General features: G+C 38.7%; 1 protein-coding gene across 1 annotated transcript in view; it reads right to left on the bottom strand.

Annotated features, from left to right (window-relative positions):
* Positions 1 to 8,848: 8,848 nt before the first annotated feature.
* DLG5 (discs, large homolog 5 (Drosophila)) overlaps positions 8,849 to 15,246 on the bottom strand; it is a 70,201-nt gene continuing 63,803 nt past the window's right edge. The window contains exons 29-33 of the mRNA XM_009328722.1: positions 15,064 to 15,207; positions 14,744 to 14,871; positions 13,847 to 13,956; positions 11,806 to 11,915; positions 8,849 to 9,410 (exon numbers count right to left, since the gene is read on the bottom strand). Of these exons, the coding sequence (XP_009326997.1) occupies positions 9,307 to 9,410; positions 11,806 to 11,915; positions 13,847 to 13,956; positions 14,744 to 14,871; positions 15,064 to 15,207 (596 nt within the window). The 3' untranslated portion in view covers positions 8,849 to 9,306. The remainder of the gene's footprint in view (positions 9,411 to 11,805; positions 11,916 to 13,846; positions 13,957 to 14,743; positions 14,872 to 15,063; positions 15,208 to 15,246) is intronic.

Genomic DNA, 15,246 nt, shown 5'->3' with positions numbered 1-15,246 from the left:
TTGGTTATCGAAGGACTTTATGATTTACAAAAAGCAAGAGGAGAATTTTCTGCCAGGCTCGTGACCTTGAGGACGACAGTTTAAAACTCTGCTCTTAATCTTGCAAGAAAAAACAATCAGTGCTATATACAGCATAAAACGACTGTAAACGAGATGTTGTAACTACAAAAATAAATAGAGTGTCAGTGATACTGTTTGATGTGGGGAGTTTCTCGAATTTTAAAAGAACAATTTGATAATTGCAAGTCATCTTCCGTGTCTTACCGTTTCTGCTGAAGAAATAATTTTTAACGTCTTTTTTTCATCTGTTGTAGTTTTTGTACTGGCCACGTTAACATACTGGGAAAAGAAAAACATAGCCTCTCTCACATACCAGAAATACTTGTTTTCCTCTAATTGTTACATTCTGTACTACACACGGTAAAAATCCCCAAACAAAACTTTTAATGATGAGTAATTATATAGTATAACTCCTGTTTTGAGTAGCGGGCTTGAAACACATTTTAAAGGGTCCTTTCTTTTTCAGAAATTACTGAACATTTTCCTGAAAATAGTGAATACCAAGAAATTCAATGAAACAGAACAACAGCCTTCCTTTTGCTGAAACTTAACGCCTCATTTCAATGTTTATCAAATGAAATATTCCATTCCAATTCATTTACATTTTCCAAATATAACTTTCAGGCTCAAGACACATTTTTAAGGTAGGTATATTAAAAATCAAATGCAAGGCTAAATAATTTCAAACCAGAACATCAGGGTTGGGTTTTGGGTTTTTTTTTTATGTAACCCATCAGCTTCATTCTGAACAATTTTGCCATTTTTCTGTTTCACGTTGACTAACAAACCATATATTGGTCATTTACTTATCTGTAGCACCACTGGTTTTCAGGAAGCGTTCTTGGTGTGTGCGGTATTTGCAGAATTAAATTAAAAAAAACAAGACAACAACAAAAAATCCCAAACCACCACACTCGGAAAGCACAAGACTATATACTCAAAGGGGAATCCCACCTTGGACAGGTTACCCGACCTAATCCATCCCCCCCCCTTGAGGAATAGGACACTTTGGTTTGGAGTGACTATAGAACCATGAATTCACGCCGTCAAGCAGGATGACTCAATGGGTTATGATGGAACAAACCCTCGTTTAAACAAAAACCACATCCGATAAGTAGCAGGGGCTAACAAAAAGCCGTAAAACCCAAATCATTGAAATGGATCAGGTTTACATCTGGCATACTTGAAAGCTGTTTCTGGATTAAAGACCTCCTTTAAGAATTCAGTGGAAGAATAACAGAACATCTCTGTTTTAAAGGGCAAGATAAGATTGTGGCAGAGCTAGGAACGCCTGTAAATAGACTCTTCCTTGCTCCAATAAATTTCATTGTTCTGTGCTAGGAGAAAGAAGCTCTGTTCCTTTACCAACGCTATTTTTTAAAGACTGGAAAGCAACATTTCCATATGTGCGTGTGGTAGTAAACTTTGGCTATTCAAAGTAGCTTCATTCGACCTAGAAAAGGTGCAGAGAAGAGGTAGCAGGCATGAAGACCCTACCATTTAGGAGTCTAAGAGGTAAGTTTGTTTAGCCTAGCAAAACAAAAGCTGAAAGTGCTCTGCATCACGAAATACATATACTGAGGCAGAGAAGTTAAAATAGTATTTTCACAAGAACAAGTACTAAGGTGCCACAGATGCATTTGGTCTGGATGTGAGATGATTTTTAAAAAATAAGGCAGTTAGATCTTGAAAGTCTCATTATCAGAGCGCTGAGAGCAAGAAAGAAAATTACTTTCAAACTCTGGCTTAATTGTTTCACGAAAGGATTTCTGTTTCTGAATAGCTCTTGCTGCAGGCAAGAGAACTGAAAAGGATTTTACGGGCCCACGACTTCCAACATCCAACACTGTTCTTGTTCTTTCCATCATATTGTGTATTACAGACTGCCTACATCTTCAAGTGACTGACAGTACAGAGGGTATAAAATAAAAATTGGGCTTTAGTGCAAGAGTAGGGTGGGGAAGAAACAAGAGAAATACGGCTATTTCTGCTGAGTTCCAGCATTTCAGAACTCTCTTTATAAATTGACCTCTTGTAACTTCAGTAACATCCTAAGTTACAGCAAAAAAAGGTTAAAATTAGAACCACGATAGTTTATTTCTAGTGAAGGTCAAGCACCATTCGTGGATCTCGGTAATTTGTAGCAAGTCAGTTCAGCTATACTTCTGCATACCTTACCAGCGCTGTGTTCCCACAGAATCAGAACAGCGCAGAGGGAAATCCAAATTAATTCAGAGATTGCAGCCTCTGTAAACCAGCAGAGGTCATAAAATCCTAAGGCAGGTGTGTGGACTTTCTCAAGTCGTCTTCCGTTGCTTACCAAGTAGGTTCTTTTACGAATGTACTGCTGACACTGCTGGAAACATAGTAAGGCATCACTTTCAGAAACTGCAGACGTGGAATCCTTGCTAAAACATTATCTGAAATTGCAGGCTGCTGAATGCTGGGGCAGATCAGCCGCTGCTGTTCACGAGATCGTCAACAGTGCGTGTAACAAGCGTCTAGAATCAAATCAGTAATTAATACACAGCCGCATAGTACGCTTTATGAAACAAACAGACTTTACATAATGTCCCAAAATACTTCAGTATTAGATAACAGGGTGAGGAAGAGAGAGATTATGTTGCATCAGCAATGGAAAAAAAATATCTTTTGAGAGTTTAGATGTGCAAGGAGTTGAGGAGCAATGACACCAAGTGAAGCACGAAGCAAGGAAATGGGGCAACCAGGGAGGCTGCACTGGATGGGAGACACACCTTGAGAGAAGATTTGCCTACTAACGGTGGCGAGACTATAAAGCAAAGGGACACTAAAGCTGAATGTAACAGTAAAAGAAGGGGAAGGCTTGTGATGTATCCGTAATATAGTTCTCACATAAACTAGAAGCTCACTCCTATTCTGAGAAAAATTTCACGGAGCACTTGCCAAAACTACGCGTCTGTGTACGGTTACGTAGCAGAAAAGGGACAACTGAAAGGAAAAATGCGGCAGCAATTGCTGATCAGAAACACTATTTCAGCTCCGGAAGGCACAGAACTGCCCCTGCGGAGCCAGGACTGGAAGCATCTCGCTAGGGTTAACTCATGCAGAGACTGAAGCCTTATGAAGTATCCCACGGAGGAGCACAGCTGTGGACCGAAGCCAGTGCAGCCCCAACACCGCCTTACTCCACGCTGTCAGGAGAGAGCTCCGATCGCGTTCTGCACAGGACGGCAGAGCAGTGTCAGCATCAGATAGGAATTCAAGTGTCTCTTGGAGTTCAAATCTTGCAGCTCTGAGGGAAACTGCCATGTAAGGCCAGGAGGAGGGAGAAGGTACGCAACTGGTTTTGTACAGCTTCATTTGAATTTATTTTGCAGCTGTAAAATAGTCACTCTGGCACAAAATACGTGGTACCACCCTGAAAAATGAATTCTAAATAATTGAACCGCAAATCAGTCAGAGCAGGTCTCAGCAGATCGCACTATAATTGCGGCTATTAAACACACATTTTTTTACTGCAGTACAAGCCAGGGTATAAAAGTGCAAGTATTCATTTGCATGTTAGAAACACGTTTGCAGCCAGAAGCTCTGCGAGGCCTCACAGTTCAGTCAGCCCCAGATAGGTGTGATACACATTTGCCACCACGGGACCAACCTTACGGGTTGCCGAGGACACGCAGCTTCTATCACCATCCTGGAATTCAGCTCCACGTGTTTGGTTTCTTCAGTAATTGCACTTACTCATCTTTGCCTCACAAACCTACTTGTTACTATAACGATGCTAGCACTCTCAAATCGTATCTTCGCAGCAGAGAACAAGTTTCTCTCTCTTACCTTAGGATCTGTTGGCTGACTCCACTGGAATTAGCCCCTCAAGATGCTATAACCAACAGCTATTTTCATGACAGAACTGTAAGACTTACAACCGCATTTAGACCCCTTGCACGTATTTAGATGAAGCAATGCATTTTTCAGCCTTTTATTGCTTACACCAGCCAAACATCAGACAAGCTTGAAACCTAAAGCCTTAGGTTTGTCCCAGGTCTTAATTAGGTTAAACAATTAGATGATTTGAGCATCTAAATGCTAAGCTCAAACGCTCAGCATTCGTGGAGCAGGTGGGTTTGGCAAATAAAGGAATTATGATGATTGGCACTATTGCTAACGAGATAAGATGAATCTGCAGCAAAACCAGATGCAAAAATTGTGGGAAAAGGGTCACTGCCTCTGAAGATCAAAGTCACCATCTTCAGGAAGCCGATCACCCCCTGCCTTCGGAGGAAGGGCATAGGGAAGAACACCTAAAAACATCGCTCACATTTGCACTGAAAAAACTTTAAAGAAAAAAATCCATTGCAAATATAAATGAAATTTTACCAAGAAGCAGATTTTTTTTTTTCCCCCAAGCTGTTGAAAGTATTAAACATTTTGACAGACTTGTTTCCAATTTTGGAGACATCAGTGTATTGTTAAATATGCCGTATGTACGTGGATTAAGAGTAAACTGCTGCCTTCGTTTTCTGAACTTTTCATAGATCTTTAGGAAGATGGGAAGGACCCAAAATCATAAGAAAGGCCAAATTGGACACTTAGGAAGTGGGGTTGGGGGGGGGGGGGGTGGTTTTGTGGGGGTTGGGGGGGGGGGGTGTTGTTTTGTTTGGAGCACTGGGCTTGGGGGGAGGTGTTGATTCGGTTTTGGGTTGTTTGTTTTTCTTAACTAGCAGAAGTAGTGTTCTAGCTCTTGGGCATTCTCTTTATACTGTGAACAAGCGAAGGCAACGGTCAGAAATCAAGATACCTTCTCTCTGAAAGCTTCCTCAGCCACTGGTGTTATTTCCTTCAATATGACGGACACAAAATAACCCAGTGAACACACACATTTAGCATGTAACGTACTGTTCATAAAAGATAGCAATGACAGATAATTCACCATAATACGAAGTGACTAGGTTACACAGTGCAAAGATTTTGGTGATTTGCTTCTTAAAACAATGATTAGATCTCTGCCATTTTCCCTCCTACATTTTTGGAAAAAAAGACTCATAGTTTACGGACTTGCGTGTTAAAAAAAATCATCTGGAATTTCATATTTTACACATGGGAGAAAAAAAACCCTCACTGCACCTTTAACAGGTGCATTTTGTAGAGGAAAATTAATTACAAACTCTTGCTTGAATGAGATCTACTGAAATCAGAATACCTTTAATACTCCTCGCTGTTTTTAAACTAAGTTAACAAGATGAAAATAAACATAAAATATATAAAAAAAACCCAAAACATTTTCCATATTGGAGGTCTACATGATAATTTCCAGTACTGAAAATGTTTTGCATGTTTTTAGTCACAGTATGCTTTTTATGCACAGTTTACTTCAAGAAAAGGATCCATCTAGACAGCTTTTAAAGTTACGACATTCGTCTAAAATTATTTATAATGTAATCAACAACCATTCTTATGAAAGCTTGTAAGGAATTGTTTGTTAAGATGGAGTTGAACAATCCCAAGTTAAGCTAGTGTGTTTACACTTAAGTAATAGGATCCCCTATTCACCTGGGTTTTGGATTCACGCTTGCATCATTTGGGTTGTGCTAGCAAAGGCATCTCTTTGAATACCAAAAGAGAAAGAAGTCAAATGGAATAGTTAAAAAGTTTGCTACCAAATATTCATCAAAAATGTACTTTTTCAGTGATTATGAAATGTCTTCACCAAGACATTTTCTAAGCAAAATGACACAGAATTAAGGTTGGGGGCGGGGGGGCGGAAAATCTCTTTAAGAGCTACCCAATGAGTAAGAAACCCTTACACTCACTGACACAGCAGCTGTAAGAAAATTTACAGGAAGAGGCCAAGCACCTTTTTTCTACTGTTCAGTTTCTACTGCAGTAGAAACTGCAGTACTGGGACCTCTACTAGTTGTTGCACAAGGCCAAAGTCTGCCTTGCTGGGTATCTGTATTTTTCACAGCAGTCTCTTTACTTTCCAAGCCAGTGCACATTCTTCCAATGTCACTGTATTTTAAAGGAAACTGTCCACTGTGAAATGGAGGCGTAGAATCTTAGAAATTACATGGAGACTTAAACGTAAGTCTAGAAAAGATTACAAGACTGTACTTCAACCATGAATACATCCATCCGAGATGCATCTAGGAAAGCTGTTCAAGACTGCTTAAGGCAATGTTTGCATTCACTGAAAGGGATTATGATACAGCCTCCAAATTTACCAGACACTGAAAAAGGACCCTTGTCTGAGGTGGAGAGGTTGGCAGCTGTCGGAGTGTAATTCTGGATCTGGCAAACACTTGCCCTGCGATTCAGGTCAACGTGAACAGAATGCAAAGGTTTGAAAGCAAGCAGATACTCATCAACGTACTAACAACAGATCATACATATGGGCTGCAGTATCTTCAGCCATTTTATGTCAGTTTAGTTATGGAGAAATAACGTTAAAAGATGCTGATTTCTAGCTAACTCCTTACCTGCAGCCATACATGCTGCATGAGGGTGAAGTTTTCAGGCTTTTGTTGGCTAGCTATATTACTTTTAAACAGTTTTTAAGATACCCACGGAACTCTATTCTTTATTTAAACACCTGGACAAAGTTACTCCTTTCAGAACGACGGCCAAATCTAGCTCCAGCACGTAGTGTCATAAAATAAAATGGTGTACCAGGAAACACTGCATCTGAGCTAAAGGAATCTTTCTAGTGTTTAACCAAGACTTCAATTCTACTTCCTTGTGGTCAAAAGACATGCAAGGTTTGGCTGTTACTGACCTGCCAGAACCTGCCTATTCTCATTTCCTTCGTCCTCTATTAGAAGATGGCACCATGGTGGGGTTTGGTTTTTTCTCAAGAAAAGCAGATAAGGTGCAAGTCCTGTCTTATGACTGAAAGCTATTACTAGGTATGCAGATTACAAGACGACTGACCATCCACCAATCCGGTTCATGCTGAAGTTGACTGTTTGGCATCTGAGAATAAAGCGACTGATGAAGCAGAAAAGTTAATACGCAATAATTACCTTCCCTAAGCTTTCAGATAACTCAGTGAACAGAAGAGGTTGGTCTGTCTGAAGTGTAAAAACCGAGGCACAGAATTCCACAATGTGCCTTTAAGCTAATGATTCACGTTTTTGCCTATTAGTTTTTCCCTGGTTTCCAGTGACATTCTCCTGAAAACAAGAGCGATAGACTCGTTCCCCAGTTAAAGCCTCCATCCACTCAATTGCATTTCCGCTGGAAATCCTTACCACCGCTGGGCCAGAACGTTAAAAATACCTTAACACAAACCAACACCTCACTTCTTGTGTCCTGCAGTTTTTGAACGTCTTTGGTATTTACGTATGCAAGGCTGGGCAAAACCACAAAACCAAAACTTGTTCCTCTCAGGGTGGGCACTTGAACCTTATATGCGCCAATTTTAGTCAGAAAATAAAACCTTATACGAGGACTCAGTAGAGTCAAGGAGAAGATTAGCTATACGCACCTTTTACACACAAGTCGAGTTATAGAAATTGACCTTTATTTAGTAATCAGTTTCTTTAACCTTTTTTTTTTTTTTTGATACAAAGTGACATTTTCATTTTAGTACAGAAAATCCATATCAGAACAGTACCTGTTTCAGTTGTACCACTGGAGTCTACTCTGACCTCAAACTTTAAAAAACAAACAAACAAAAAATAAGATAAACAAAAAACAGCTGCTGTCCCTCACCATGAGAAGTACTTTGACTAATAATTCATCCATGCCGTTTCCTATTTTTTTAATTTATATATATATACAGTATTATAATAGTATGGTATAATACTATATAAAATACTATATATATATTTTGTATGTATTATAGTTCAAAATACTCTCTCTATATAGCAAATAACTATATAAATACTATATAAAGTATTTTGAACTATAAAATAGCATCTGTAAAGCAGAATTTAAATTTAGGACCAGATCTTTCTTTGAAGAACTGTGCAAGAAGAATCCCTTTTTTTAATTAAAAAAGCTGCAAACAGAAGCAAAACTACAGCCTGCAGTGTCAAACTAGAAACCCTACATAATGAAATGTTAGGAACAGTGACGGAGAAGCAGGTCTACTCCAATGATACTTTAAAAACAATTAAAATACAGTACCCAAGAAACATGGCACAAGAGACAGAAGAGACAGGTACAAAACCTGTGTTAGGAACACAGAGTCAGAAGTGCAAAAAACAAAAAGGGAATTGATACAATGGAGTTTGGTACAATAGGTGAATAAGTATTGCAACCAAAACTAAACGATCACTTATTTTTTGACAGTGGAAACACTAACAATTTAGTACCTTTCTAAAGGCTTTTAATCAAAGCCCTAAAACTGTGGCTGCTCTTAAATAAAAACAATCTATGTGAATGCTACACACTGAAGTACAAAGCTTAAGAATTACCCTGCAAAATTGCACCGACATAAGCTTTCCGTATTTACAGTATCTAAAAAGTGACAGAACACAGCATGCTAGGCCTAGCTTATGACTCTTCCCCACCAGTACTTAATCCAGGCCCAACAACCAAAAATTATTATTTCTCAACACACGTTAAGCTTGGATTGTTCAGATATATTACGACGTTTAAATATTAGATTCATGCATAAAACAAGAAACGATATCTTTGACAGACAAGCGTTGACAGGATACAAACAGTGGTCTGCCCTGTAGAGGAGTGTACTTCCTTCTGAGCTTACTCCCAAGACGTACCGATTCGATCCCACGTTATTACCTGGTTGCCAAGTCAACAATGTGCTTAGAAATGGTCAAAATTGCAACTAAGAGTCACATTGCGCATAAACCGTTCGCTCACGTTCAGAAATTTCACTCCGTTTTGGAGAGTTACCTCATTAAGTGAAAGGACACAGTTAAAAAAACAAAACGAAACAGAAAGACGTTCAAGTAAACAGCAACAACCAAATACTTTGAAAAGGTTTTTGTAAACTTGTCATTCTACAGGGTTTTGCAGCATTGTTAAATTCATTACTCATGGACAAGTACACGCAGGTCGCAACCCCTGGTGACAACCTGTCACATGTACACGTACGACGTAAGAGACAAGCTCGGTGAAGTGATCTACCCCTTCCCACATGCCTCGTTGGGTCCTCGTGTGTTCAGTGTTATCATTCCTCTTCATGAAACAGAAGTCACTTACGGATATCTTTATAAAGACAGAAATGGACAGAGTCCGGTTGGGTAGAAAGTTAGTTGGTTATTTACATCCGCAAAGTAGTTTCACAGCGAAAAAAATCTACAGCGGGCCAGCTGGGATCCACAGGACTTTGCTTTGTTCTTGGTCGACAGTTGTCATAATCTGAGTGCAAATGCTTGAAAGGGCTCCTCCCTGGACAATGCCTGGAGAAAAAGAACACCCCCCCATCCCGAATGAGACTGGAACAAACAGTTATGACTGATTACAAAGAGCAGTCTTCTGCATTTTTCTGCAAAGTGTTTATCAACAGATCAGAATTAATCTACCCGATTCAGTATTTGTCAGATGCATGACTCTATTAAACAAGAAAAAGAATAAACAGAGCAAAGAGGTCAAGCATTCAATACACAGTTTCTTCTGCTAGCTCTTAAAACAGTCCAGGGAAGTCGCAGAACTGATGCCTATAATCTACTAAGACAACTGTTTTGTTAGAGGCCTCCATGTACTATTTTCAGAGGCATCAGGTGGCAAAGTTTAAGTCTAAAGATGGTCAGAACCTGCTATAATAAACCTTCTCTGTTCAGCATGTGGTGTTAAAGAGTTTTATATTTACGTGGTAATATACATAGAGACTATAGCTGTAGCAACTAGACACTATTTACAAATATTAAAAGTAAATTATGAGACAGCTCACAGATCATTGAGCTAAATAAAACAGCGGCGGTTGCTACTCCAATTCTTATTGTCAACTACATTCAAGGAACAAAAGGCCAACGGCAATCAACTCTGAAAATCAATTCAAAAGAGAAATGAAGACCTTGCATTCTACCCTTGCTGAACATAACAGTCATAAAAAGTAAAATGCCAACACTGACACAGGAGAGGAGAATGTATTAGCTTTGAGACTTAACAAGCGAGGAACTTCATGACTTGAGAAATATGTCAGCAAAGCCTCTGGCCTCAGCTACCACTGATGCTGGGAAAATATGGAAAGTCTTACAAGGCTTAAGGTATAATTTCCATTTTTGAGAAGAGAGAATTTGATCTCATGTAAAATACTACTTGACTCTGCAGTATGTACTACAGTTCACGATGTCAGGTGAGTTTGGATACAGAACGCAGTAACCGACAAGGTCTGTGAAAGGTGACAAACGGCCGTGAGGAAGTGATTCAGATTACACACCGTGCTCACGACTTGGTACAGGAAACAAAGCCAACTTGAAAGAGTCGTTAGTCAAAAAATGTACTTCGTGAAGTTGTCACAGAGCTCAGGTCTGACGGAGCGCGTCATGCAGCTTCACGAGGAAGCTACCATGTCCAACATGCCTATCTACAGGCTTATTTCACGCACAACGTTATAATTTCAACAAGCTTAAATGTCAATGCAGTTTGAACACCAATCCTCTCTGACTACCGGCATCTGGAAATGTTGACGACAGCTGGAGTCCACTGGACTTGGCACTGACCGAGGGAGGCCCTTCCCACGGGGCACGTGAGAAGACACACATAGGACTCTCTCGGACTGAGTGCTACTTTCACTATCAGGGTGAAATTAAAATGCAACAAATGACTTAGCAAGGAGCAGAAGATAAGCATGTGGTGATGCAGTCTGGCCATGCGCATGTCGAGTTCTGTAAAGGTTTAGTATGTACCATTTAAATGAACGTTTGTATGGCTACTACATACCAGGTAACTGATTTTGTTGAGAACGTGCAGCTTCTCTCAGGATGCGCTCAGATAGCTCTATACTAAATACATCCCCCTCCCCCCGCACTTGGCAGGTATGCCCCAAAATATTTCTATAAGAATCCCATTGTTTGGGGGATAAAAAGTTGGGTTTTGGCTGGTTTAGTGTGATTTTTTGGTTTGTTTTTTTCTTTTTAAGTTTTGTTGCCATTCACATCAGGATGGTTAGAATTTTATCCCCACTCTCTTGAATGTACGTGGAACCACATGGAAATATACTCTGAAATAAGCAGAGGCAGTCTTCAAACACAGTTTTCTCTCTCTGGTAAAAAAACAGTATTAACTACAATCCAAGATTCATATAATATACTTGATGATGTTAAAAAGGCCTCTGAAGCTGAATTTAATTATTCCAAATTACAACGCATGCTCAACAAACCTTTGACAATTTTTTTTCCTTTCTTGAAAGATTTGAAGTATGTCTCACAAATCATTCATTAATTTACACTACAGGGTTTTTTTTTGTTGTCGTGTTGTTTGGTTTTGCTTTGATTTTTACAATTACAAAACAACTTATATTCCTTACATGGTATAAAACCAACAACACTGTGTCAAATTATCTTGACCATATTTCCAATACTACTGGCTTGTAATAAAACATTTTCAGAATCTCTTTAAGTCGTAAGATTCGTAACACACTAAAACAAAAACATGTAAAAACAAGGGATAGTACTTATATCTTCAGATTTCCTCTCCCGGTAAGATAAAACACCAGAGCATGAGTTCGCCAAAAGGGAAGGCAGAATGGGAAAAAAAAAGTACTCTTTGAAGGAACATAGGATCTTTTGAATTGCGGTGTCAATGGATTAAATTGCCACTGTGTTCCTAGTGAAATGTTGATTAAATACTAACCTGTAAAGTACTTGCTATACTCTTGTTCTATTTTTTGAGCTGTCTCAAACTGTTCTTTGGAATGTTTTTGTGTAACTTTGTCCCTCAGGAAGATTGGGTCTTTTTGCTCTCTGCAAAAAAAAGAAAGAAAAAAAGAAAAACCTTGTATAAGAGTAAGTTATTTTTTTTTAATGGACTTGAAATGATTACCTCCAGTTGGGTGAATGTGAAAGGCTAATTAATTTGCAAGCATAATCCTGTGTGTAGAGTGCCATCTACTGTGTTTCAGCAGTATCAGCATAGCCATCAGGATCATTTCAGTGCTAACAAATTTACTTGCTATCAGACCAAGACAGTATTCCTTTAAAGTCTCAGAGATTGGGAGGGGGTTGAGGGAGAAAGAATATAATTTTTTCCAGTTCATGTGAATCGGATCATCATCTCACATACACTCCAGTACTCCCTACACAAAGCTGGGCTCAAGTACCGCTCTTTTAAGGGCTTGAAGTATCAAGCGTTGAGCAAATAGAAATATTTCTATGTCATCTTATATACGACACATTTTTGAAAAGACTGTTTTTCTATTATACAAGCTGTTGGAAATAAAATAAGAAAAAAAAAAGGAGAAATACAAATGGTAAAAAAAATATAAAAAATGAATTCCAATCAAGGCTTGTAACACTCTCCTCCAAACCTGACTTGGGGTCCCCAGTAGGGGATTCTGTTTAAAAGGAAGCAGAATTTATAATCAACTAGTAAGGTCATATAGATAGGTACCGAAACAATATAGGCATAGTTTCTCATAGCAGTGAGAAAAGAAGCACAATTTTATTTTATAATTAATAAAAAAAAAAAATCACTAGTAAATTAGCCTATCACTGCTGTGCAGAATTTATAATCAACTAGTAAGGTCATATAGATAGGTACTGAAACAATATAAGCATAGTTTCTCATAGCAGTGAGAAAAGAGGCACAATTTTATTTTATAATTAATAATAAAAAAAATCACTACTAATTAGCCTGTCACGGCTGTGCAGCATTTCAGAGAACGCCAATAGAACCTGTGCTATATCAAAAAGGCTGTTTGGAAAAACCTTTGGTGCTCGTAACAGGCAGAGACAATGTGCCACTGCATCTTATTCTGATGACCGCTATAAATCCTTGCTTGCCTAGTTCAATCACTCTCTGTCACTTGCCAAAAAAAGGAAATAGCTGTAATAGTCACCATTCCATTTCCAAACGGGCTCAAGACATGACAGTTCCATTTATCACTCAAGTGCATGATCCTACAATGGTAATGAAATACACCACATTGCTTTGTCTTGCTTCTACTCGGAAGTGTTGATACTTATCTTATTAAGTAGATAGTCATCAAATTTACCTACGGATCAAGAATATAATAAGTCTTCAACTTTCAAAGCGAAGACAGCACGAGCATAAGATCTCTCAACAAAACTGTTTCTTAATATTTATGTTGGGAGATTATGTCACTTCTTGCCAAATCAGTCTATCAAAATGTGTGCAGGCTTACTCAAACATTAGGGGAGGGACTGGGGTTTGTAACTCCCGTGTTCTGTTCCTGGCTATGTTCGAGCAGGAAATTCCCAGTTACTGAAAGAGCACGGCCCGAGAAGACAACAGCATATACACTTCCATGGCAAAAGGGGACTTCCCTTGCTGTTTTCACTGCAGAATGAAGGTGGGAAAGCTGAGGTTACGAATCAATTGGCACTGCATCCACACACTTGGCCCCGCTGAGAAGATGAAGAATAGCTCTTTGTCACAGTCACCACTTAATCCTCCTGCTTACAAAAGGTAAGCAGGAAAGATCCCAGTGCCTCCTGCAGCACATACAGTTTAGTCTACACTGTTTGATTTCTTTGAAAGATGCACTTAATTGTCATGCAACCAAAATGAAATTAAGACCATTTACCTCACAGCCGTTTTTATTTTCCACATTTTAAAGAGATTTAAGATGACTAGGATGAAAGAAACAATAAAGGTAACACGCTTATTTTAAGCTAAAATAAACATCCCTGAACTATACCCCTCACAGACTTACTTGATTTGTTTAGCATTTTTGTAGCGAATAAAAATTACAATAGGGTAGATATGAACACTGTGGAGCCGTTCGATGGCATGAGGAGCGATGTCAAGCAGACAATGACAATCCTAAGATCAAATGTAAATGCAAAACACTCATTCAGTTAAAGAGCACAAGCACACATGCAAATCCCCCATTTCTTCCCCTACTTAAATCATAGCAACCCAACAGAATTTTGCTACACATTTAGCATTTTGGGGCTACTGAGCAATTTGTACCCAAAGGATTTGTAACAAAAGACAGAAGATGAAAAACCGCAAGAAATTCCAATCATAGTACCGAAAGCATGCACTGATAGAAATAAAAGTATTCGAAGAACTAATGAAATGAAAACTCAGACTGAAATATATGCAATACATTTTTTCCAAATTTAAATATTCATATTCATTTTCTCTTTCTGAAGTCATAGGCAAACACAAGCGTTAAAGTAGTAAGACTTTCTGTGTGGTTTGACAGAAAACTATAAGCAATGTACAGATATTAATTAACACGTCTCCGGGATTATTATGATGTTTATGTTCTATATGACTGCATTAAATGGAATAGTTAAAAAACCTAAATCCTTGTTTTGGGGGGTAAAGGGTGGAATCTATGGAATCTAACTTTATTTAATAATACTGTAAAAGAATATGGACATTCCTAGTTTCTACAAAGGTGAACTTGCATAAAATAATCTTTAAACACTTACATGCCAAAGTAAGGTAACTTCTATTTTACTCAGCAGCCTGGGGAACAATTCTCTGAATGCCTTAAAGGAGGACAAGGCTAACATTATATCCACCCCCCCACCCCCCAACATCATATGGCCATATGTTGCAAACTGTACAAAGAACTACAGCATTAAAAGTGACTCACCTTTTCTGTTATCTCTTTTATTGAAGCTACAGTTGTCACATCAAAGTGTCCACTCCTCCGTTTATAATCGATAAACAGACAATCCTTCACACCCCGTTCAATAGCTTGTTGGGAAGCTTTCATAACCTCTGTTTCACAGAACCAGAAGAGATCCACTTTCACTGCTATTCCTTAGGCACAGAACAAGGCTAACGAACAATGGCTGCAAACTCAGATTCTTGGGGCTTTTTCCATGTTTGTGCTACCATTTAGTTCACTTATAAAGATGTTACTATCATGTATTCTGAGCAAGAATAAATGGGTTATATTTGCATACTTACCAAGAGGACACCTGCAGAATTTTCCAGGGGATTCTTTCACCAACATGTCTTTCACAGCATCAAGTAAAGGTCCTAGAATAAGGACAGGCCTAGGAGAGGTACAATCCACTTTCTGTACACGCTGATACGCCAGACTTGCAGAATCTACACACACAGAAGGTTTACTTATAAAAGTATAAATTA

This window comes from Pygoscelis adeliae, unplaced genomic scaffold (genome assembly GCF_000699105.1).
Source record: "Pygoscelis adeliae isolate BGI_AS28 unplaced genomic scaffold, ASM69910v1 Scaffold16, whole genome shotgun sequence".
NCBI classification, from domain to species: Eukaryota; Metazoa; Chordata; class Aves; order Sphenisciformes; family Spheniscidae; genus Pygoscelis; species Pygoscelis adeliae.
The sequence above is the reverse complement of the archived record's forward strand: the minus strand, read 5'-3'. Positions and strand labels throughout refer to the sequence as shown.